Below are 26907 nucleotides of genomic sequence, written 5' to 3' on the forward strand. Positions count from 1 at the left end.
GTTTTATGGTCTACCCAGGATGCCACTGTTGACTCGAAGTTCAGTATTGCAAGATGGCGCTGGACGGCCCAGAAAATGTAAGTCATTCACTGACGTCTTTGTTAAACTCTCCCGTACGGTGTCCATTTTTCAGTAAGAGATAATTGAACTGAGTTCAATCATACCCGGATTGTGTTATTTATTGATCTGTTCTACATGTAATGTTTAAAATGTGTAATAAATAGCAGTGTCTTGTCCATGTTTGCTGTCTCATTGTGCACAGTGATGCATACATGTAACATGACTTGCAGTTATTGTTTGAACCGGCAGATTACAAAAATGTGTGTGTGTGTGTGTGTGTGTGTGTGTGTGTGTGTGTGTGTGTGTGTGTGTGTGTGTGTGTGTGTGTGTGTGTGTGTTATTTTTTTTTTCAATGAGCCAACTGGCCAAAGTTTCGATATGTTGTACATATCTTTCTCAAGGGAGCATGTTTGAAAAACAGTACAGAACATTCGCTCCTGTCACTTCTCATAGAATTGTTTAATAGCTGTTACTGAGTGGTTCTACTGTGTACTTAGAACTTGGTAGAGCACAGTTTATTTTTGTGCTTGTAAATTAGAAGTGATGATGTGATGCACAAGATTTTAAAATATGCATTAAACAAATATACTGTAGTGGTAAAATACATGTAAAATGAAATGACTTAAAATAATCGTAAGTAGGAAGTGTCTGGCTTGAATATCTCCATAACAGCAGGTCTGACTGATGACAAGTATATTTGATTGTTTTTCATATTTAAAAGTGGTTAGTTAATGAAAAAGTACATTACATGTGTGACAAATAAATAACTACTGGGAATCCCATGACTTTTTGACGATCAAATGTATGTATTTGAGAATGATCTGATAACCACAACCATTGGGCTTGCTGTAGATATTGAAGTCTTCTCAGTTTAAAAAACACCAATTTCAAAGCAACATGATAAGACAAATTGACATTTGCCTTTTTTTTTTTACTACTTTCGTACTAAAACTTGTGTTGACATGTTTAATATCTTGATTTTTTCGTGCCTCTTTCAGATGGAGATGGAGGAGGTGAAAGGAGGCACAGGCCTCCGACAGTATTACCTCTCCAAAATAGAAGAGCTACAGGTAATAAGAATAATGTTTGTTCAACTCTGATAGATGTTTGTCAGAATAATTCTGAACAATTAACAGATGAATCAGTTGATCACCACATTTCTTCTGAAGAATGTCTGCTTCTGTATATGTGTGTCTGCATATTTATTAAGGGTTTTGATCGTGGCATGTTCTTTTGATTGGTCAATCATTGTAGTGATATGAAATTTATTGAAGGACAATTCCAAGTAATACAAATAATTAACATAATGCTATTGCTGGAAATGTTTAATATACATATATTTACTTGTGTGAATATTTGCTTACATGTAATTGGAAGTTAGCCAAAGTAAGTCATTTAAAATATGAATTTAGTTTTTTAATTACTGTTTATTGGTACGTTTCAGGCTTTATGTAACTTACTGAGTGCTATTTTGTTTTAGTTAACTGAAGAAAAAGTATGATATAGCTGTTCAAAATGTGGTGGGTACAATAAACAAGTAGTACTGCCATGAAAGGAATGCATCAATGAGCAAATGTTAAAAGTTTGTCATTTTTTCTTCATTCTGAGATATTGTGCAATATTTGGTATACCTTTATATTGCCCTTTTGCCAAGGTCCCCCATTTTTCAAGTTTTTTTTTTCACAAACATTTTTTTGATAACACATTCAGTCAAGATTAATCGATCAATAGTTTTTAATCAACCAAAGCCCATGGTGGGATTAATAGATTAAAAGACCTAATGTTTATATATGCACACTTGTATTTTTTAAATTTTTTTATTTTAACACTAAGCAGTGTCATTGCAAATTTAAAATTTCCTTTGTAAATGTAAATGCCAGCTCTAGCTGGCTGGCTTTGCAGATGGAAGCAGCTCCGATAAAAACACAAAATACTGTTTGCTAGGTGACAGATTTTTAAAAATGTTGCCCTGAAAGTTTAGCTACAGTAAAATAGATAACGGAACTCGTTTCTTTTCTCTTAAAAGCTGACAGTTAATGAAAAGAGTCAGAACCTGAGACGTCTGCAGGCTCAGAGGAATGAGCTAAATGCAAAAGGTAATCTACCAGTTATTAGAAACCATTTAAAATCAAGATCCTATGAATTTTTATTGACTCACAAAGATAGCTGATGGTTTCCACAGCCAAAGGCTCATGCAATCAATGGTATGACATTGTTTAGCAGTATATATGTGTATGTACATGTATACCCATAAGAGCAAAATGTTTAAAGATACCGGGTTATTTTATTAGGGATTTGCATTAAAGTTATGCTTTTTCTCATTTAGTCCGCCTTTTACGTGAAGAGCTTCAGCTACTGCAGGAGCAGGGGTCATATGTAGGAGAGGTGGTGAGAGCCATGGATAAGAAGAAAGTGCTTGTCAAGGTATGCCTTTGAATAGATGCTAATCAATAGCTATTATGAAACTGGCTTCTTTCCTAGACATGTGTTCTGGATGAACTGGCCAAACATGAAAGGGAGCACAAGGCTGTCGGACATGGGTACCTGCATCTTTTACGCACACATAGTTTATCGGGACCCTCAGGTTTACAGTTGTCTGTGACCCTGGGGCGTGCATTTATCAGTCTGAAGCAGGCAGCTCCACCGCAGATTTAAAAAAAAAAAAAGTCATGCTGGTAATACATTTGCTTTGTATGAAGTGCAAGTTTCAGAATGTTGTCAGGCTCAAATGCTGCATTGTGGTTCCTGCTGTGGAGAACTAGAAAATATGGGCACGGGCATGTCTTGGATCAGAGCAGTCTGAAGGACTGGACACTATACTGTGTTGTGCCCCTTTCACGTGACCTCCTGTGTACGATTGCGTGTTTTACTGAAATCCATTTTTAGGCTTTTGTGGATTCTATGGGCCAGATCTTCGAAAGGTTTGCACACCGCGCAGAGGGGTATGCGCGTCGCAAATGGCCATTGTGCCGAAATTGTGCCAAGTTGCCATATTCGAAACGTCCTTTTGCGCATCGCAATCCATTCTGCGCTGTGCAGAAATAAAATGTATGCATTGCGCAATATGTGGGGAGTGAACGACAATATGCGTGATCCTGGTATATTCGAAGGTATGCGCCAAGCACAAAACCAGGTTTGTGACGTGCAGAAGAAGGATTGTAAAAGGACTATGGTAACTCTGCGCACAGTACCATTCCAGCACTGACTACAAACAGGCAACAACGGGAAAAGTGGGTAACATGCAGCATGTCCGTCGACGTGTGGATGTGAATGATGCTAGGCACACCCAGCATCAGCAACCCCAGCATAGGCGAAGATATGCTGAAAGAGTGTTCCGGCCTCGGCACACACATGAGGAAATTGTGTCCAGGTATCGTCTCGGCTCATCTATGCCACATGCTGCATGATGACCTGGCCAGAACAAACTTGCGCAGTCATGCCTTGTCTGAGCAATTGGTAGTATCTGTCTGTATGTGTATCCTTGCTACCGGGACAGCAGTGTCCCACCACCTCGACCGCTTCATAACCGCGTTGCTGCGATCATATTAAATTCCCCAGTACCAGAGCAAACAGTGAGGAGATAATGCAGGGTTTTTATGAGGTCGTGCGTGTGGTAGGTGCAATTGACTGCACCCGTATTTCTATCTGGGCACCTGTTCCAGTTGTCCTGTTCTATCAGGATTCCAGTTGTATTCGGAATAGTGGGAAATTTGAATAGCTATTCCATGCCATGTAAACAGGGTATTCCGAATGAATCCGTCCATATTCTGGACACCAGTTTTCCGAAAACGTGATACTGAATACCCACTTAGTATTAGGATACTATCAGAATACTAGCCCTTCTAGACGCCTTATTCAGAAAACCAGTTTTTTTTCTAGACACACGAGTCGTCGTTTTATAATATATAAGGCGACGACTTTTGTGCCCAACAAAGCCTTTGCAAAAACTATGCACAAATATATTAGTACATATATGACCGCAAACTGCTTGCAGACTATGCAATATCTTTCTATTTTTTTTTTTTTTTTTTTAGTTTTTTAGTAGATCAACAGTCAATACCAGGATATATATATAGCTAGCCAAGGTTCATCAGACGCCATTGACGCACTGTGTTTTTTTTTTTTCCCCCTATTAATAGAAACTGTTTGACAATATATGAATACTGTAAAATTACTGTACTGTAGTTACTATTCTATATAACGTATTTTTAAACTGCATGTGAATGTTTTATTCCATTTATATGGATTACTCATAAAAATAATAGGATTTTCAATCAAATATAAACAGCAAATTATGCAAATGAGTACCATGGAAGGTTCGAACCTTCCTTCATAATGTGTTCCGAACCTTCAAAGGTCAGAATGTACACTTTGTTGCAGCCCTAGTAGCAACCAGCCTGCTCCTACAGTGTCACCCAACAATTGGATTTGGCAGCCATTGTTTTGGCCTGGGAGCCATTGGCTCCTAAGTTAAAAAGCGTGTTGAGCCCCTTGAATTATAATTGCGTTATTTTATATACAGTTATGTTAACTGTTTCAGAGTTGCTACGGCATCAGTGAATTGGATTTGATATTATAAAAAGGAAGGGGTTTGGCAATTGCCCCCATAGCTTTTCTAATTGGTGCAACAGAAAGATTGACACTGAGGCGGGTTTTATTCTTGGTCAGTCTGGCGCTTCATTGGTGCACATGTGTGTTTATGCCTTCAGTAGGCGTGGTATGGCATCAATTCAGCAGCGGGGTTAAATAACTTTAATGACCAGCGTTTCTTTCTGAGTTTGTCCTATATTTAAATCTCTAAACAAAGGAAGCCACGTTTGGAAGTATTTTGAGGAACCGGATGAGAAAACCTTGGTATGTAAATAATTATGCCAAACAAAATTGCCGTACCACAGAAACACAAGTTCACTGCTTCACAGTTTGAAATGAAAACATTCAGAATTATTATGGCTGGAGCTACTGATGACAATAAAAACAAACATCCATAACAACCTTTGCTATAGATTTGGCCCGAATATTGGGTGTAATCACGTTATCCCCTATGAGGACAGTGCGTATGAATCATGAATGCAGCAGTTTTGAAATCGATGTAAGATTATTCCAATACTGTGCCGACCCATAAGACAATAACAGTGACCCTGGAAAAACTTTAAGAAAGTAGTGCTGCAGCTGTTCATACAAAACTTTCAAAAGGAGAAAAAGCTGTAATTACCACAGCCTCGTGGACCCCATTCCCCAATCTTCCCATAGGTGGAAGGCTTTTTTCAATTGAAGTTGTTCTGTAAGCTTTTGGACCGAATGGCTGTTTGTTTAGTACAGTTTTTATTTGTATGTTGGAACTACTGCACTAAAGCAAAGGACCACTGAGACACAGTTCAAACAGGCAGGCCAGGCATCTCTTTCTACAATTTAATGTAAAGTTGTGTGGATACTTGAATTAGAATACTTTACGTTATTTAGTAGCACTTGACCATGTACAATTAACTGCACAAGAACTCAAACATTATATTAATTACTTAATATATTACTTGATTGTGTGCTAATTTGACATTTTAAAATATGACTTTTGTAATGTAAAGAGTGTGTGTGTAGATATGGTTTAAACGCTGACATTGCAAAGAGTTTAAAAGTGCATAAAAATTTTACAAAAGCACATCTCTAATATATATATATATAGATGTATTGCTGATGTCTGTGTTATTTATATGTACTGCTTAAAGATTTGATAATTTGGAACAGTTGTAAACTTACAATTTTGTGTTTAGGTTCATCCGGAGGGAAAGTTTGTTGTGGATGTAGACAAAAACATTGATATCAACGATGTAAGTCAAATTAATTAATTAATTAATTAATTTCTTTATTTATTAAGCATTCATGCACTTTAACAAACAATTTTAGATGCAGACCTTTCAGTGTTATGGAACTTCTCTGCCAAAATCTAACAATACCTTTCACAGTGACCTAAGTTGGCAGCCTCACTGGGGTCATGCAGCTTTTTGGTTCCTTGAAAGCTTTGAGATATTGGCTTTACACTGTGTACACAACTGTGATTTGAAAAAAAAAAAAAAAATGCTGAAGTTCAGTTATGGTTATCATACAAAAAAAATTATGACAATGTAAACCCCTTTATGACAGTATTATAAAGGTGGTGCTTCAAACCTCATATCTCAGAAACCATTTTAGATCGAGAGGTTTGCCTTAAAAATGGGCGGCGAATGCTGTAACATACCTGCATTTTTTAAATTATATTACAGAGCATTACTAATCTTGTGAGTGACTGAAACTCAAACTTTAAAGGCTTTGTTTGCAAGCACACGATATTAATCTTCCATCAGATCATTTTAAATGCACTATACTCAGTTGGTAACTGTGGTGATTTTATAATGGTGCTACACAGCCCTGTTACAAGCAGCAGACCGGGTACAGTGTTTGGATAGATGGATCCACTTGTGTATTTCAAATGGCAGATGAAAAACTGTTCATATTGTATTCATATTGTATAGCATACATACTTTAAGTATCTTCATTGGATAAGGATTATATATGTGCATTTTCTTTCTTAATTTTGCAATGCATGTGTTTCATCTCAATAAAGTTCCATTGTAGGTGCAGACTATTATAATTGTTTATAAAATGGGTTGGGCGATATCTGCAGCCTGATTGGCTGATAGGCATTCCAAGTCCTGCAACTAAGACAAACAGATATAATGTTTTTAAGAAAGTTTAAAAAAATAATTTTTAATTGGCCGCCATTTTTCCCCCAATAAAAACAAAATAATAATACGTCGTCAGACATCCTCCATGTAAATTTTAACTTGTTTGATTCCACTGTCCACGCATTGAGGATTTAGACGCAACACTTCGGTAACGTATCCAACAGTAACTCTCTCTGAAATGAATACAATTGAAAACAATAAAGAAGAACGCAATACTTAAAAAAGCAACCACTTGGACTGTGTCAGTTTTTAATGATTAGCAAGAACAAATTAAAAAATAATATTGACTGGAAAACTGCACATAAGACTGAAATAAACAGTTTTAAGAAGTTTCTTGGCATCAGCTGGCACACAGTGTTCATTTAGCAGCTACACAAGCTGGTCTGAATGTGTTTTTTTGTAAACATAATTTCAGATACCCATTTTAAAACAAACAGCAAACAGCGTCTTTATTTCTGTCCTGAAAACTTACATGCGACAACAAAAAGACCCATTTTATAAGGTAGTTTAAGAAGCTATGGGCACCAGCTGAGAAAGACAGGAAGTCTTGGAGTTACATCCACTTCTCGTCAACTTGTAAACAAAAGGCAGAAACATACTCCCCTACTCACCAAACAGTGCCACTTACTGCATGATCTGTCCAACTGTGTAACCAGCCATTTAATTTAGAAAACTGCATTCTGGTAAAGTCAACTTCATGAGACAATTACTGAAAATATTTTCATAATTTATTTAATGTATTATTAAATAATTTGTTTATCTGTTAAATTCATTGGAACTTTTACATTTATTGGATCTATTTTTCCTATATTCATTTTTAAGTAAAAATGTGTCTATCTTTATTTCTAAAAATTAATAACCCATTTTATAAGTGCAATAAGACACTCCAGGGTGTTGGTTGTGTTAAAATAACCTCACCTCCAGTCCTCGTACCTTACTACGCCCCGGGACGTGCGGTTATTCTAACACAACCAATACCACGTCGTGTCTTATTGCTTGCATGTTTCACTGCCACATTGTTTCAGACTCTGGTTATGTCGGTGATACTTCCTTTTTACTTAGTTTCCAACTCCAATCGATCTGACCTTACATTTCACTAACAATATGCGTATAATTCGTCTAAGCAACACATATTCAATACTGTACTCGAGCAAATTTAAGCAATAACTTTCCACAGTTGGATCAATAAAGACCTGGACATGTATTTAGACTGCTGTGGCTGTTATTGCAATTTTAATTTTTATATTAGGCTCCATTGATCTGCTGTTAGTGATGAAAATGTGTAAATAAATAAAATCTTTAAAAAATATATAAACGGTTTATAATTAGTTTACCAATCTGTGTGTGTGTTTTGATAAATATGTTTGATACAGTTTATGGCAGAATTACTAAATTACTTCCCTTTGCATGTTGAAGGTGACTCCTAACTGCCGGGTGGCCCTTAGGAATGACAGCTACACCCTTCACAAAATCCTGCCCAACAAAGTGGACCCGCTTGTGTCACTGATGATGGTGGAGAAGGTTCCAGACTCCACCTATGAAATGATTGGAGGCCTGGACAAGCAGATCAAAGAAATCAAGGAGGTTATTGAGCTACCTGTCAAGCACCCTGAGTTGTTTGAAGCCTTGGGGATTGCACAGCCCAAGGTTGGTGCTCTAACATGTTGACATCCACAATTACCTATAAATATTTAGAATGCCTCAAGATACCCATGGAGATTTGCCTTGAGCGTCAGGCCTCTGGTTTTCAGGTAGCTCCCTTGGACCTAACAAAGATTTTGTTGTGGTTTGCATTAAACCATGTTTGCTTTCATTTCAGGGAGTGTTGCTTTATGGACCTCCAGGAACCGGAAAAACACTGCTGGCGAGAGCTGTAGCCCATCATACAGACTGTACCTTTATCAGGGTTTCAGGCTCTGAGCTGGTTCAGAAATTCATTGGAGAGGGTGAGTGAAGACATATTGTTGAATTAGAAAATCTAATCTGTACATCTGTGTCAGATAACGATGGAAATCTGGTGTACAGTCAAATGGGTGATGGAGATGGTCCCTTAAGTCCTGTGGACCAAATGACACCTCATATCATGCCTACCATATTCATCCAGATTCATTGCTCTGCCTAGTGACACGGAAACCAACCAGTGTTGGAGGGAAGACCACATTCTTTAGGAACAACTTATAGTTAAAATAGTTTGGAAAGGGGTAACACAATTGTTGATATGGCAGTAGAACATGGTATACCAGGTGACTTTATAGCTCTGACTGAGCTCAGAAAGCTGCTTAAAAGCTCCACTTCAATTATTTGTAGATGCACTTGTTTAAAAGTCAGTGCTAGACTAGCATTGTGTTTTTTGTGGCAGGGGCTCGCATGGTGCGAGAGCTGTTTGTGATGGCTAGAGAACATGCTCCGTCCATCATCTTCATGGATGAGATTGACTCGATTGGCTCGTCTCGTCTGGAGGGTGGCTCCGGTGGGGACAGTGAGGTGCAGAGGACCATGCTGGAGCTGCTCAACCAGCTGGATGGATTTGAGGCCACCAAAAACATTAAGGTACTTCTTTACCTTTGTTTTTTTGCAGCATTTTCAACAGCACAAACAAAAAATATTTTTCAGGTTTATGTTTTGGTTTCATGAGGGTGCCTAGGGATGTTTTTCTTGCTTTCATTTTCAAATTGAATACATGGTATAGAAAAACTAATAGAATCATGGCTTCATCCAGCAAAAATCAATATATTACTAATGACCACTTCTCACCTGTGTGATGTCATCACTGAATACCTTCACAGATCTTCTGGAAACTACTCACAGAATGCTGTCTTAAAATGACTGTTTTTTTTTTTATCCCCTGGTGAACAGCTGTAACTATTTCAGCAGTATCCTGTATAAGTAATGTAGCAGTAAATTATGTGAAATTTAAACATTTCAAAAGAACAGTTTAATTCTCTGAATCTGGGGATTTTATGTTCGTCCTATAGAAAAGAAAAAACAAAGAGGTATGGTATGTTACTTGAGTTTTCCAAAAAATCTAACAAGTCCCAAACTACACAAGCTGTACTGTTTCTATCAGTGTGACCGCACGGCTTTTGAAAAAACATCAGTAGCTTAGTATTTAGCAAATACGAGATGTGTCTGCATACTGTTCATGTGCACATTCCTTTGAAAACCAGTCTGCACTGCTCTCTCTTGATCTTGAATACATAGTGTGTTTTGCAGTTTCTTGTGATTTTGAAATCAAAAGTATCTTTATGCTTTAATTCTCCATGCCCAGATAGTTCTTGGAAGTCTGACTGTTTTCTTTATCAAAAGGTCATCATGGCTACTAACCGAATCGACATCTTGGATTCAGCCCTGCTGCGGCCAGGTAGAATTGATAGAAAGATTGAATTCCCTCCTCCCAATGAAGAGGTAAGTTTAGATTTTATTAGAATTTTTTAAAATATATTTTAATTAGGTAACATTTTAAATGTTTGTTTTTCTGTCAACAATTAACCCAAATCATTTTAGAGAAGGAAATATTGATAGTAAAATGACTATAGCTGTGTAGAACTAGGGGTGAACATTTTCACTTTAAAGCACGTTTCAGACATTTTCAGTAACTTCAATTTAGACCCCAATTAACTCTAATTGTGGATTAACTTAGGTGAGGTAACATTTGGGGCTCATTTGATTGTGTATTTTACCTTGCAAAGCTGTACATCAGATTCTTCATGAGATGAAGTCTAATAACTGCATTTTAGTTAGAAGCTTGTACATCTTTTTGGTTTGTAGGCCCGTTTGGATATTCTGAAGATTCATTCTCGCAAGATGAATCTGACACGAGGCATTAACCTGCGCAAAATTGCTGAGCTCATGCCAGGAGCATCTGGGGCTGAGGTTAAGGTAAGACTAGCTTTCTATTTTCTTAAGGTTGTAATACTGTTCACTCCAGTAGGTGGCAGCACACACAAAGTGATACATTCCAGACTTCTTTTTTTTTTTTTTTTTTGCTGAATGTGTTTACTCAGCTTTTTTAAAATGTAGAATAAGTTTGAACTTGCATTACAAGAAGAAATGACATGACACTGCAGGCATAATGCTGTATGTCAGTGGACCATATAGAAACCATTTATGGAAACTGGACCTTTTTAAATATATTTTTGGACCAATCCTGAATGACAAATCAGCTCTGGTATAATGACTGATATAAACTTTAAATTAGCAAGATAAAGCTATACTTGATTATTCAGTAAAAAAATATTCCTGCCTTCACATCTTCTACCAAGTCTGTTTTAGATTTATTGTACCACAGCAATAACCTTTATTAAAGTATATTATGTGAGCAGTAATTAATCTTTCAGTCAATGTTTTGTGCAGGGTGTGTGCACAGAGGCTGGAATGTATGCGCTGAGGGAGAGGAGGGTTCATGTTACACAGGAGGACTTTGAGATGGCTGTTGCCAAGGTAAGGATGGACAGGGACAGAATACTGTCATGTGGTGTCTTTTTTTAAAACCTTCCAATTGACAACCTATAACTACTACATTTTACAATTCATTAACTAGTAAACAATTACTCTGATCTGCAATAGAAATGGAAAAAATGCATAGTATTGCTATGGAGGAATTAACGATACAAAATGTCAAGTCACTCTACTTAAGAAATTTTAAGCTTTCCGAATTTATTAGCGTGGACTTCTTTTTTTGTGTGTGTGTGTGTTACACATTTTTTTGCTGATGTTAATGTTGCATTCTGGATATTAAGGATTAGGGACTATTTTGAACACATTGAAAGTTAGGTCACTTCAGTGTAATCTCAGGGTTTGATTTCATAGTAAACAAAAAACAAAAAAAAACCTAATACTTTTTCTTTTGCAATAGGTCATGCAAAAAGATAGTGAAAAGAACATGTCCATCAAGAAGCTCTGGAAGTAACAGCCCTCGGAAACACAACCACTTTTGTTTAGTTAATCTTTTTATGTTTAAAGTAATGCCATTCTCAATAAATGGAATATACAAGCTATACATTGTGTTATGGATTTGTTGTACAAAGCTAACAGTCATGCACGTTATTATAGCATTGAGGTGCAATGTATTTCTTTACCTGGGCTTTCTATTACTGGTTTGTTTCATATGAAAGAATGGAAGCAAACTTTGCAGTTGCATGAAAGATTAAAATAGTGTGTATGCAATAGCATATTTCTGCAGTCCATTCCATTTTTTTTTCTAATGGTACCGATTTCAGTAAAACATGGTTTTGACACACTATTTGAACCTCTTACACAAGTTCTTCAAAGTGAAACTTATTTCCATTGTAAACCCTGTCTCCAGAACTGTTGGTTAAGATGCAAAGTTGCACAGTAAAAAAGGTCCTCTTGCTGTTAGAGATTAAACAGCGTATTGTTGATGTAAGCTGCATGTAGTCCTCCCAAGTGCCAGTGATTTGTTGGTAGAAGATTCTCCACTGTACCTCATTAAAGTTTTGAATTTTTACAAAATACTGTTCGCTCATTTCTTTCTGCTATCTCAGTTTAAACAACTCAAAAAGTGGTTATACGTTTTAGCAATTCATGTTTTATTGCCTAGGATTCAGTGAAATTGGATATATGTGACCAGCAGAGGCTGTGCACTGGATTGTCTTCCAAACAGGTTTTTCTCAGACCACCATCCAGAGGCAGTCTGCTTCAGCTCCCCTTGTGGATTAATCCCCTGGTTTCACAAACAGACCACCCACTAGCTTTTTAGGTTTTAAGTGTAATGATATTTTATCCAAAAAAAGTAAGATTTGGTAACTCCATTGATGTGTTTAATAATATTTATGGAATCTGGTACAGAAACAGTAACATCTGCTCAACAGTTTGGCACCCTCAAACATTTTGGTGTATTTTCTTTTTTTCTTCTTTTTTTTTTTTTTTACTACAATTAAAAAATAAATTGGATAAGGCACTTTGGCTTGTCCTTGCTCTCTCAAAATATGACTCAATCAATTTTTCAATAAATAAATAAATAAAGCAGTAAGTGTCCACCTTTTTGTGCATTAATACATTGCTAAAATAATACATTAAGTCAGCAGTGTTGCCTCTTGCAGCAAAATTATAAAAAGGTTTTGTTTGTATTTTAATAGAAATGTACCACAACTGATTCCATCATATTTTTTTTAATAAAAAGCAAATGCAATACAAACCATGCAATTTTTTTTAAAAAAGAGCACCATTAACACAAAGCCTTTCCACACCCTCCTGCAAAGAACAAAAAATAATTTGAACAATATTTCCAATGAGCTGTAGACCAAACCGTTAATTCTTCAATTACTAGACAATCATTAAACCAGCCTCACCTCACCACTGGTTGTATATGTACACCTGTAAGAGATGCTGGCTTTCAGTAATATAAAAACATTGTCTTCGAACACGTTCTAACCTGTTCTTACTGTAGTTTCCCAATAAAGATAATAAACAGGGTGGTAGTTCATGGAATTTGAATTAGATATAGCATATTTTTGCATAATGTCCTTGCAAGTCGCCTCAAATGTAATTTCATTCCTATTTATTTATTTTTAATCCACAGTAATGTGATTTTTTTTTCTTACAATATTAGTCTGCATTGAGTGTTTTTACTTAAGTTCAGAGTATGTTCTTCAGTTTGAATTGCCTGGATTTATGTAATACAAGCTAGATCACCAACGGCAATCTCTTAATCAAGTTGCCTTTTTTTTTTTTTTTTTTTTTTTTGCTGTTAAATGACTGCTGTGCACTAGATGGTGCTAGCCCCAATACAGAGACGGTAGCCTACATCACATATCATGGGATGCAATTAGAACTGAAGAGCAGATGTTGAACTCGCAGTCAAAAGCACCCTAACAAAGACCTAGGAAAAAGAATCATATTTCAGAACTGCATACAAAAGGTAAGGGAAACAACGCAGGATATTTGAATCTACTGTTGGACATGTTTCTGCAGGGACTCACCTAGCAAGGCAGAAAAATAATGCAATCTACAGAAACATGATACAGGGCTTTTGAGATGTCCGTTATGCAAATGAGAGAACTGAAAACATCTCTAAAGTAGAGCCGCTTTATTAAAAGCACGTTTGGCACACAAACAGTTTTTCCACAGGACTGTCAAGGTGTAATTTATTGCTGTTCACATTGAAAAGGAGCTCTGTCATACCATGCTTTAGTTTGCATAGCAGCTCTACCCCGTGACCCTTGAGTAACTTATCAAGGCTAGGGCTGGGGCTTGTCTGTGGTTCCTTTGAACTAAACCCTTCTGCCTATAACACACAGCAGAAGACAAGGTGGAATTAAATACACAACAAAGCCTCTCTTCTGAAGGCTTGTGTTTCCTATTTCAATACAACAAAGATACTGATGTCTCCAGACAGGAAACTGTAAAGTACACACTTCAGGAAAGAGAAGCGCTCTTGTCAACATTGCAAAACTGGTAACAACTTTACAGCACAGATGAATTATACTATTTATTTAAAAGGAGAGCAAAATAATGGATTACCATATTTTATTATTCAGCTGTACTTTACAAGTGTATACGTTGTGTGTAAGGTGTCTCATTGCTGTAAGAGAAGTCCTCTCATGCAGTTTGGGTGATAGAGGGCAGCAGAGCGAAGCTCAAACTGTGAAATGCGATTTCCATTGTAATAAGACACCCTGCGTTTAAAGTTTTTCTTTTTTTAACTTCAGATGTGTGTCATGTGTTCAATGCACGGGGTGACATCTACGAAAAGATGGAATTTTGACAACAGTGTATTTCTTTCATGTGATTTAGTATAATTGATATACACTGGGTAAAGCAATGTCATATGGGTAGCCATCTCCCAAACCACTGCCATATTGAAGACTTCCTGAGTTAAAAATCACATTGAAAAAAAATGACTCTTCAAAACCCTATACATGGCTCACTGATGCCTACCATTTCTAGTTTTGCAACTACCAAAAGCTGTGTTACAGAACCACCCGCAGTGTTTACAAGAAACACTTTACCTTTGGTGGATCCCACGCTGTCCATATTGCAGAACCCCCCCACCCCCAAACATATCACACAGCATAGGCAAATAAAATAGAAATTTACTTTTCAAGTTTTACTCAGTAGCATTCGTCTGAGATGTTTTCTTCTAAACATCTTGCACCCTCACATAACAATTGAGGCAGCAGTGTGGAGTAGTGGTTGTGGCTCTGGACCCTTGACTAGGGTGTCGTGGCTTCAAACCCAGGTGGGAGACGCTGCTGCTGTATCCTTGAGCAAGGTACTTTACCTAGATTGCCCCAGTAAAAACCCAGCTGTATAAATGGGTAATTGTATGTAAAAAATAATGTGATATAACTGTAACAATTGTAAGTTGTCCTGGATAAGGGTGTCTGCTAAGAAATTATAATACTACTGGTACTCCAATATAAATCAGTGGTGTATTGTGGGAACAGAAAACCAGTATTGTTAAGTGGTGTCATTGGGAGTGGGATCTGGATACACTGCAATCTTTAGAAAATGTTTTTTTCTGCTGATGTGAGATCCAGTGTTGAGAAATTTGTTGCCCAGTTGATTTATTAGCCATGATTTGCAATTAAAAAAGTATATAACTCTACAATAAGGACAACACGATACACAGCAAAGGTAACGTACTGCATTTCTTGTAAAATTTCAGGTTGTTCTAACACAAACGCTACAAAGCAGGTCGCAAATGCCTTTATTGGCCTCTCTGCTTTTTAAAAACAGATTTAAAAATAATAAAAATAATTAAGAACATTTCAAATCATAGAAAAAAAACACACACACACAACAACATATTAGAAAATGCTTAACTTGACATTATTTCCTTCTTACAAATCTTTTTAAATGCGCACAATAGCTCAAAGTGAAGTACCAGAGTTGCCAGGCATAGCGAATACCTCTGAAATCCTGAACTGGTACAGGTCCTTTGCTTCCCCAGACTGCAGTAAAACTAATTATCTGCAAGTCACTTTAACGTTTGAACACAATACATGCTAAATGGATTACAGCAAACTATCCACAGTAGGTACATATCTGGTTTCACAGACTAGCGTACCTTAAGTACCATTAGGTGGTTCAAGATATGGACATGAACATTATGGACTGTGAAACCAGCCTGTATCAACTTTCATTGGAATTAGATTTTCTAGGTACAATGACTTTTTTTTTTTTTTTTTTAATACTGATTCTAACGTAAACCAGTTTTTTTTTTTTTTTTGTTTTTTTTTACAACAGGGGTCTTAAATTGGGGCAGTACTTACAATACAGTTACCCCAGCAGCATAATCTGTTATCTCATTGTTTTACTAGGCAAATTCTTGCTGCATTTATTAAACCTTTTTTTTTTTTTTAATACCTGGAGGAGCTGATGGGGTTTACAAATGCACACCCCAAAGGAGATTTATAAAACTTTTAATCTTCAAGCAGCTCCACTCAAGGTCCAGGGTATGTCCAGGGGATTGGTCTGCCTGGGCTAGTTGGTTTCTGAGGTCAGTCCGAGGAATATTAACCCCAGCTGAGTATTACATTAGAAATCTCTGTCTCGCTGTGGTTATCACATAGAAATGTTGGTTTGTATTTGGTCAGCTTGTCTGTGGGCCTGCCCAAATACTGCAACTGTATAACCTTTCAACGAAAACAAGAAACAATGCATGCTGGTATACCTCTCGTGCATAACCAGTAGTAAATAAAAAAAACACGTTCACATTATACAAAGCATTGCCTACAAAACCCTACATTTTGTTGAAGCACGTTTACAAAACATAAAAAGCTTTCTATATAATTCACCTCTAGTTAATTTGTTACACAATGTAAGTGCTATTCTTACATTGTTGGCACCAGTACCATCACTGTTCAACCAGCAACACAAAAGCAGGCACAAGTTTACCCTTTAAAAAGCAAAGGGCAAGTGGAATGTACTAGTACATCAACAATATGTTTATCCAATTCGACATAGTAAAAGCAAAGCATAGTGAAAGCATGGCAAAGTATGGGTTAAGCCCAGACAGGTACGGTAAGCATATTAAAAAAAAAAAAAAAAAAAAAAAAAAAACACACATGATAAACTATGGTAAATGCATTGCAAAAAAAAGGCAAATGACTGTTCACACTTACTATGGCAAACTTTTGTAAGGTTACTCTCAACTTGAAAAGTCAATTGTAGTAATGTGATACTTATGATATTAATGTAAATCTATGAACATTAATATTTGACAAAACTATGGTTACTATAGAGATATGTTTCAGAAAACCGAACATAAATGCACACTAAACAAAAAGGGTTACCGGGACATGCGTAGTGGTCACTGTTGCTATAGGGTGCTTCATACACACAGCATTGTGGAAATATGCAAAGGAACAAATGTCTACAGAGGCTGTGTGGCACACCGTTTGCTCAGCAGAGGGTTGTTGAACAACTTCAACATTTAGGTGGAGCTGAAAACAATGCAACAATTGCACAAATTATGAATCACCTTATATACAATGCAGTACTTTCCACTGAAACAAAGAAGATTCTGAAAGAGCTGACTTGTAAAATACAATCCACGGTTACTAGAATGTTCAACTAGAGATCTTTAAGGTTTTGTTTTTGTATTTACTACACAGATTCAAGTTCCAATTGCACTATATTTAATGCAAATTTAACTATGCTTTTAAAAAGCTTATTCAACAGTTTTTGTTTAGCAAACAATGCTGTGGCACTATTTCTATCTGTACAAGTGCCTAATCACATTTTACATCATCAATGTTTATAATGGAAGCACAAGGAAAACGCTATGAATTAAACATTTTACAAATTTAAATACATCTGTACCACAACTAGAACACCACAAATCAACCCTCAAATGGAAGACAAGCACAGCAATTATTTTACTGTTTTGAATAAACCATGTCCAACACACAGTGCAAACTGAAGCAACGATAAATATTACAACTAAACGAACATAGCTTTTAAAATTGGAATGTTGTAAAAGTAAAAGATTTAGCTTAACAAAAGGCCTTTCAACAAGCCTCAATGTTAAGGCCTACAAGGTTGCAGAAGATCATTTGCAAAGCGTGTTCTGAGGTTTTAACTGACGAACACTGAGAACCACGAGCACCTTGTGATTGTTAGACGTATACTTCTGGTAAAACTATTCTCACTGAAAGAAAAACCACACTGGTGGCAATACTGTTTGGACAACAGTAGTAAGAATGATATGCTTTAAGGTTTCAATTTCTTGTATACATACACATCTTATCTGCAACAGCGCTAATTGAATGCCTGAATATAACAGTCAACAGTTTAACTCAAATTGGCTGTTATTAGCTAAATTATGATTTGAAGAAAGAAAAAAAAAAAGCCTTTAGATATAATGAAACTGTATTAAACAACAATACTGTTAGACAAATCCTTTGGTGTATAAAGTTATCAAACAAAGTTTTGCACCTATGCTTTTTTTTTTTCCTATACTCCATATGAAGGTTTAATTTATATTCCTCTTCTACAATAGTAGAATTAGGCAAATCCCATTCCATATCAAATACAAATGGATATACTACGACGGGAATGAACGATCCAAGGACACTCATATGAAAAATACATCAAAAACAAAGAAAGAAAATGAAGAGCATAGCCACCCATCTGTCTTTCTACCCTCTATTCTGGATTAGCTGCCTAACATCAATATTATATAGCACCCCTCAACCCCACCCATCACCAAGACAACATTATAGCCAATTGCACTAAACTCAAAATTTGAATATTGCATTGTCTTTTATTTTCCAATAATTGCTGTATTTAGATTTACTACTCAGACACCTAATAGCACAGCTCAGATTTCTATCTTTGCATTACATCTGGAAAAGAATCTTGAATAATATTTAAAATACAAAAATAATCCCATTGCATAGCATAAAGAAAGAATAATGCAAGACCCATTAACATGTCATTCAACTGCCAAACCAAAAAATAATGAGATATAAAAAAATCTTCCAGTCATCCTATAGATTACCCTATAGATAAAACCACCATGCGCTTGCGTGGACCCTGTCAATTCCAATGCTGGTAGGGGATGAGCTTTCAATTCAGAGCTTCCACGGGGCATGTATTATATAAGAAAACAAGCTTAGGTGAGGCGGATTCCAAGCACTTGTTCCAGTTCTTGCCTGCGCTGCTGTACCTGTTGGAAGGACAGACGTAATAGAGAGCTGTTGATCTGAAATGGACATAAATAAGACAACCAAGTCGAAATTCTTAGGATTGCATCATTCATTGTTATACTCGAAACAGGATTTAAAATGGATGTCGGAGGATGGTTTTGACTTTCCAATGCTCAATAACTTTGGAAAGAGAATTTTTTTTTTTTCCTAAACAAAAGAGTCTAGTACAAGCACTGTAAAAAGAATGCAAACGATACTTAACCTTTGTTTCATACAACCACATGATTGCTGGATGTATAATTGCTCAAACAGGTGCATGCAATGCCTGTATGCAGGACTATTTTAAAAGGAGTGAAAATCTATTTGAAATCCACCTACAAGCTAGTATCCATTGTTCTATCCTAATTCACCTTCCTTATCTTGAGCTGTGAGGGCACTCTTCAGGCACACGACATCTATGAAAACACAGGAGTAACTGCATTCTCAGAAAACACTAGGTACCCAAGTATAAACCCAAGCACCTGTTTCTGCAATTAAATTTGTCTTGTCTTTTACAAAAGGGATTAAATGCTTGTGTCGATTTAAAGAGTTTCAGTTAAACACACTATGAAAAAATAAAGGCTCTAATTAAAGCAGTGATGGCCTTCAATACGGTTGTTTTCTTTAGTCCTGAATTAATGTGTTCTAATTTGCAAATTCCGTCGTAGTATTCTTATTGCCTACCTTTGAGTAGATGTATCTCCCGACAGCCTCGTGTGCCCAGGGCTCCTCATAAAACTCTGTTCTTCTCTCTTCTTCAGGGTTTCCAGCCGTTTCCGTCATCAGCTGCAATGAAGGAACAGAAGACACGAGCTAGGATATGCTGTGCACTAAAGATGAAGGGTTACACTATCAGAGTAGACTAGTGTGTATAGTCATCTTCATGTTTTACTTTTGTATTTATTTCAAAAGTTATTTTCACATTATTCAACTACAGCAAAGCTAAATAAGATAAATTTACAATAATACACAATGTAAGCAAACTGTACTATCAACAAGGTCTGCTTACTGATAAGGATTTTTTTGATCCAAAAGTAAACTATAGTGTGAAACTGAAGTTATTGAAAAGGGCCCACTTGCCACCTGTTGTGGTATATCTCAGTAAACTCTGCACAGGAAAACAACCAGCGTGTCAAGATTTAGATTTTACGTGGTGCTGCGTCAGCTGCTGGCGACGTACATTATTGTGGTGTTATAACCCCAGAACAGGCTCACCAAGAGAAACACCCTGGTGTTTCAGTAAATTTATCCCCAACAGCAGCCAGACAGGGTATACAGTCAAAAGCGCAGAGCACAAACCAAAGCTGGTCCTGATTAGGTTGCACAACACACTGGTGAGAACTAACCTAGAGTAATGTTGTTAATTCTGGTTGTTCACCAAAAGGAAATTAAGTAGAGACAGACAGTCTGTTCTTATTAGTTTATTTTTATTATTTTTTTAAATACTTTCATATTTTTTACCCACTTTTTTAAAAGCTCAATCCAAAAGTTGCCTAACTACTGCAAGCCACTCACCGATCAAAAGGAAGATAAACTAATTAATTAGTGGGCAGATCAAGAAATCAACGGTTGCCCTCCAAACCCACTGTCAAGGTAATGAGCTATTTCACCCAACCAACCCAAACCTAGCTACTGGCCCTGGGAGGATCACAGGCCTGAAAGACTGGAGAAGTAAAGCTTGCCCAGAAGTGCATATCTAATTACACACAATACCAGCTCTGCCTACCTTGAGGTCCTGGCACTGCGATTTCAGCCAGTCCTGAATGAACTCCTGGGGGTTGTTGCTAAAGCTCAGCATGAAATCCCGCTGAGTTTTCAAGTGGTTTATTGACTCGATGGTCTCATGGATCTGTGGGGGTCCAAGCACAGTCGGGTTAGCCTCCCAGGTTCAGCGCACCCTGTAGGAGAGGGATAGCAAAGGAGCAGAGACGGCAAAAACTGCTCCCCTTCTCTCCCTGGGTGCAACATAGGGCTCAAAGATCACGCTCATTAAAATTCTTAACTCATTTTTGAACTGCCAGTATTGCGACTGTATCCCTTGGAAACAGTTTGTTCTCCCTCTCACACTCTTGTTTCTTTCTGGTTTTCTTTTGTTCGCTTTTTAAAATAAACCCATATTAAGGTAATTGTCCAATGGTACAGTGCAATATGAAGACCCCGTTCCCTGCCACTGAATGCTGAGGTAATGCATTGCATCGGATACTCGTTCCCACTCGAGGTAACTCTTGTACCTTCACTTCCAGAGCAGCGATCTCCTGCTGGTTGGTCGTTGAGGATAGGAAGCTGCTCATCTGACCTTTCAAGGGGTCGTCCACCTCCACGTCAATGTCATAGCAAGCCGTTTTCTTCTGGTCGTTGGGGTCCACACTGAAACAACACGGACAGATAGAGGACATGCTTATAGAGAAAGGGGATCTTATTTACAGGAGCCTTTATATGAATACAGTTCAGTTGGAGGTTTATTAATGGTTGACATCATTTACAGTCTAAAGAGTTTCATCAATAAATGATATGTGTAAAAACAATCTTTAAATAACTGCTTTTTCATGAATAAATAAAACTCTGCACTGAGAACATTAAGAATATAAAAATAAATAATGATAGTAAAACTTGATAGAAAGTGTGTATTTCTCTTGTATACCAAAATGCAAACATTTTGTATATTAAATAATTTAAAAATATTATATTATATTTCTATTGCATGAATAACAATTTTTTCTATATATTAAAAGAAACAAATATCTACATGCTACAGTTAGCGTCATACATGCTTATAAATGCCATGTATTTTGCCATAGTTTGCCATGTTTTTTTTTAATATGCTTTACAATGCTTATTTATGGTTTACCAAGCTTTCATTCTGCTTTATTACACTTTGAGATGCTTTTACTTTGGGAAACTTTGATATGGGTAGAAGGTTATAAATAGCATCATGAAACTTGGTATTAATAAAAAAAAAAAAAAACATAAGAGGGTTAACAGAAAGTTCAACAAGTTTGTCAGTGACATACTTACCACTCAGAATGGCTGTAAATACAAAATGACAGCCATCAATATCATCATAATTCCACAGTATGCACATGTACAAATGCAACTGCAACTCACTGACAGATAGACAGCTCCATAGAGCTCTAGATACAAATAAATCACAATTTTAAAATACTCTTACCATGTTTCATGTCATCATGTACAATTGGTAATTTAGTATTTACTTAGTATTTAGTATTTAGGTAACACGAAAGCATCCCTGTCTAGAGTTCTCCAGCCATATTTTTGCACAGTCTGCTCAACATAAATGGCACCAAGTAATGTGCAAAACATTGGGATGTCCATGAACTATTATTACACATAGCAATACACGTGCCTTAAACCACCAACAAATGACTGGGTACTTTGAGCTTGTCTTACTTAAACTAAACTAGCACATGCACATTACCAAAAGATTGCTTAATTCATTAAAATGATTACATTTTTGTTTACTCAGCAGTCAATGGCAACACTACACAAATGCTTTGAAACGTAGGCGTCTCTGGCACTTCCTGTGTACGTTTGCAATCACGTCAATCTGTGTTAAACTGCGAGCAGTTCACTGCAGCCTCCAGTGTCTCACCTGATCATGTGATTGATGATGATGGGGTCGGGATGCTGCAAAAGGCCAGCCAGTTTCATCGGGATTTCAGAAAATCTCATCCGATTACAGTTAAAAACCTACAGGGCAATACAGGTATGTAATAGAGCTGGATTTCGTAACTCTTATAATAATAAAGACATATATATTAGGGCTATCCGACGGAAAACCTTGGCTTTCAGCCTTGGTCTATTTATTTCCACTCGTGCTGATAACTCACCCCCCATAACCCTATAGCACAGTATAGGGAAGCACAGCAGTCTGGATTATCAATCACAGACTCACAAGGTCAATGACAATGTGCAGCAATTACATATCATTTATTTTATAAAGTGCTGTTAATTCTTGTATTTTCTGATAGCAATGCCCACCTGTCTGAAGTAGCGGTTGCAGTTGATTTGCTCCTTCTCATGGCTGTCCTGCAGCTTGTTGTTCTTGATGTACAGCCACAGAGCCTGCATGATGTTGGCGCGAGTCTGGGTGTGAACGCCCAGGAGACGAGCCAGACGCGGGTCCAGCTTGTACTGTGGGGGCTGCAGGGAGAGAAGGGGGCACAGTTATGGGTAACTGTTGCATCACCTTAGAGAATGAACTCATCCTTCATAAAACCGAATGAAACCTGCTGAATAGTGTTATCATGGGCGTCCGCAGGCAGTGCACCCCAACCCACCAACTGCACCCCCCACCGGAATCTGAATTTAAAAAAAAAAAAAAAAAAAGTTGTAAAGTGTTTTTCAGGAAAATTGATCATTAGATCTGTGTTGCATTTTTAAAAAAAAATGTATATTCAGTTAAGTTTTTTTTTTTTTTTTAAACAAATAAAAACAGACTACCTCTAATTCTTCGAGACATCCTCCCTCTCCTACATGTCAAGACGAGTTATACACACACACACACACACACACTAGGGTTTCTGGCTTTCGGTGTTTCTTTCTGACTTTTCGACTCTCAATTAAACCAAAACACATTAAACAGTGCTCAGAGTCATTTTAAATGGGGGTTACAGTTAAACATGATGAAAACATGGATGGTGGCGAGAAAATGACTTCTGAGATGAATATTATGTTAACTTAAGGTAGGGCTAAGGAAAGGTCACGTGTGCGTGACGAATCATTACCATTTTTACATACGTTTTGTATAATTTATGGCAGCGCGCGTGAAGAAGATGCCAGCACCTAGAGTGAAAGGAACATTTGCTTCCAAATGTTTTTTAAACCTCATTCCGTTGTCCTTGATCACACACATACCAGCAGAGGAAGTTTAATTGATCACATAGCGATCATAACCCATATATGCAAAAAAAGACACATTGGAAAAAAAAACTGTACAGCAAGCAGTTCTCAGAAATCCTGCTATGATGTCAACACAAAATGTAAAAAGTAGTCAAAAATTGACTGAATGGGCCAACACTGCTTCTAAAACAGTAACTATGAGGCACACACAGATAGAGAACAGTTCTGAATTCCTAAAAACTGATTTCTTGTAGGAAATCAGTGTGCTGATTGACCCTTACGAGTGTTTTTTACTGCATATACTTCATTATATCTTAATATTTTACCAGACAATGCATTTTTTGGTTTTATTTCAAATAATTGATGAAAAGAAATGTTTTAAAGCTATAAAATTGAAAGGTCACTATATATATATATATATTTTCTCTTCTGTATGCCACAAAAGGCTAAAAGAAAAAAGACAAATGTATGTATTAAAAAAAAGGTTTTATGCAAAAAGCAATGAGGTAAGGTAACTTTGTTAAAGTTCACAAAACAAAATTCAATGTACAGTCATCTTTTTCAGACGAAAAAAATTGGTTAAGAACAAATATGTAAATGGATCTTGGTCTTGTTAAAATGCATTACCTTGAAATTTTTGGTTTCAGAATGCATGTAAAAATGACCCAGTCTTAATTGTTAGTAATTTATCTTAAACAATAATGATGAGAACAAAAAAAAAAAATCTATCTTAGTTATTTTTAAACCCTTTCCTTAGCCCTACCTTAACTCTCTCGGTTAGCGGTATGCAGTAGTATAGAGGAGTCCTCTGTTCGGGTGATGAGATGATGCTTTTGAAAGCTATAGGAAAGCTCACTAAGCTGATCAAAGGGATAACAAGCTGGCTCTCCAGGGTTCTTGGAAACTGATCAAAAGGATAACAAGCCGGCTTTCCAGGGCTTCTTGGGCAGGACCTTTTTTTTTTTTTTTTTTTTGCACAGGTGGGAAATAGCTTGTGCGTTCAGTGTGCAGACTACAGAGCGAAGATAAAGAACTCACACATTCAAACATCAAGGAGTGCAAAGAAACCCAGACCAGTAAGGTAGCACAGATGTTCAGTGCTGCACATTGATACACATTTGGTCTAATTTTGCAACAAATCGACTGTTAAAATAAACATGCTGTTAATGAACAATGACACAAGGAAGAGGCTGTCTTGGAAATGTATAGCAAAATGCATATACATCAGGGCCATGTAATTTTATTGAAATGCATGGTAATTACCATAAAAAACAGGACTTAGAAATGCAAGTTTAAAAAAACATTTTGATGTCCTCATGAAATGACATAGACTTACACCATTTGGCTTGAAAATGATATTCAGTTCTTCCGATACATCATACATAACGTCTTTGAACTCAAAAGAGCCTATTCCAGGTCACTATAACAAACATGCTCCTAGACATTGTAAATTATCAGTACCAGCCAACTTGCTCTGATACAGAAAGCACTCAAAAGGAAATAAAGCTTCCAGACTGATTCATGACTGTCTCCTTGAATAAAGTGCCATGCTGTCATGCTTCTCTTTCACTAAGAGAGGGAAAACCAGAGTTTCAAAATCCACTGTGTAATGATTTGTTTAAAAATTTAAAAAAAAAAAACAGTTATACTATGCTTTAACTATAGTTTAATATGCTTTATCATATGACTCTGGGCTTTACAATACTTGCCTAACGTGTACCATGTTATCAGTATGTTTTATTGCGAAGTGGTATGATTTTACTATGAGACACTTTTATAAGAATGAACAGCACTTTTTCTTAACGCAGATAAGAAAAGTTGTATAGACTGCCACGGTTTTTAATCTGCATCCATTTTTCTATACCATGGTTACTGAGTTCACAGTTTACCATGGTATGTAAAAGTAGTCACATGTTTCTGTCTCTACCAGATCCTAACTGCTTCTTGTTAGTTTAGAAAACAAATGTGACCTCTTTCCCTCTGCAAAATGGATAAAATCATCCCTGGGGATATTTTTGGTATGAAAAAAATGGAGGGCTTTGTAGTTGAGGGTGGAAAACCAATGTGCAGAGCATACAGGATTCGGGTAAAAGGTGGGAACACATCCAACCTCTTCACCCACACTCAAGTGTATCACTCGTCCCTGTATAGCGAAGCTTGGGTATGTAAATTCTTAGTACACTCTTAAACACATTTTTATAATTAAAATGTAATTAAAATTTACAGCAAGCATCAAACCCTGGAATACAATGTAATGGGAGGGGTTCTTTATCCAAGCATGTTATGAGTTAATCCTTACTGCCTTCAGAAACTTGCGAGCTGGCTAAATAAAACTTGGTTTTATTCTGCATTGATTGGGATTGTAGTCAATTTTTCAAAAACTTTGTGGAAAGTTTTAACACACTGTTTGTTTCTGCTGCCATCTGTGCTGTGCTGTGCAACTTATGCCAGTGCTCGGTATGTATTCATTAATTCTCCTGCTTTATTATAGGTTTGATTAATTCTAACGTTATGGTTTTCAAAATAAGTTATACCCATCAGTGTGCTGCACACCAGGTGGATATTGCTGCGTGCGTTGGTGCATCTATTTGTTCTAAAAATAGCAAGTCTCGAGGTAAGCTTTTTAATTAAACACATCCAATTTCTAGAATGGCAATAATTGTCCCTCATAATTAGGGGGCGTTTTCTAATTAGCCAGAATGTTATGGGTGGATTACTTTATTATTTTGATGAGTTTCTTAAAAGGAATTAAAATATGAGTGTCAGCACATCCCTAGTTTTAATGCAAAACCGTCTGGGATTTCATTCACTGAGGGGATAATAAACACAAACCTGGTGGTCCAGCATTAACAGGACAGTGCACTTCACATTGATATCTCCAGGTCTCTTCACCTGAAACCCGTCCGTTTCCTGGGTTGTAGGCATTCGGTGCCACTAACAAATTATTAGCACAAAAACAGGCAATTAACTCCAAAAATCAAGCATCATACATCTTTTACAAGTCTTCCAACTTCAATGACGTAAGTCACAGTTCACAGAAAATTCTAATTCTACACTTAAACTAACAAAGACAGCATATGTGTACAATTTGAGCACATTTAATGAGAACCGACCTT

The 26907-nt window shown here is 36.8% G+C and overlaps 2 protein-coding genes across 3 annotated transcripts in view; one reads left to right on the top strand and one right to left on the bottom strand.

Annotated features, from left to right (window-relative positions):
- LOC121302025 (26S proteasome regulatory subunit 8) lies at positions 1 to 16802 on the top strand. The gene is made up of 12 exons (XM_041231813.1): positions 1 to 77; positions 1059 to 1130; positions 2087 to 2156; positions 2387 to 2484; positions 5826 to 5882; positions 8193 to 8423; positions 8596 to 8722; positions 9136 to 9326; positions 10083 to 10181; positions 10545 to 10655; positions 11130 to 11216; positions 11632 to 16802. The coding sequence occupies exons 1-12, from the start codon at positions 54 to 56 to the stop codon at positions 11683 to 11685; spliced, it is 1221 nt and encodes a 406-aa protein (XP_041087747.1). The 5' UTR covers positions 1 to 53; the 3' UTR covers positions 11686 to 16802.
- Positions 15376 to 26907, bottom strand: part of LOC121302024 (SWI/SNF-related matrix-associated actin-dependent regulator of chromatin subfamily D member 2-like) — a 23943-nt gene continuing 12411 nt past the window's right edge. The window contains exons 7-14 of one of the 2 annotated variants that reach the window (XM_041231811.1): positions 26624 to 26725; positions 22931 to 23092; positions 22542 to 22639; positions 21947 to 21958; positions 21163 to 21298; positions 20658 to 20780; positions 19616 to 19717; positions 15376 to 18912 (exon numbers count right to left, since the gene is read on the bottom strand). In XM_041231811.1, coding sequence (XP_041087745.1) covers positions 18859 to 18912; positions 19616 to 19717; positions 20658 to 20780; positions 21163 to 21298; positions 21947 to 21958; positions 22542 to 22639; positions 22931 to 23092; positions 26624 to 26725 — 789 coding nt within the window. In that variant the 3' untranslated portion in view covers positions 15376 to 18858. The remainder of the gene's footprint in view (positions 18913 to 19615; positions 19718 to 20657; positions 20781 to 21162; positions 21299 to 21946; positions 21959 to 22541; positions 22640 to 22930; positions 23093 to 26623; positions 26726 to 26907) is intronic. The other variant, XM_041231812.1, reaches the window with a different exon arrangement.

This window comes from Polyodon spathula, chromosome 28 (assembly GCF_017654505.1).
Source record: "Polyodon spathula isolate WHYD16114869_AA chromosome 28, ASM1765450v1, whole genome shotgun sequence".
NCBI lineage: Eukaryota > Metazoa > Chordata > Actinopteri > Acipenseriformes > Polyodontidae > Polyodon > Polyodon spathula.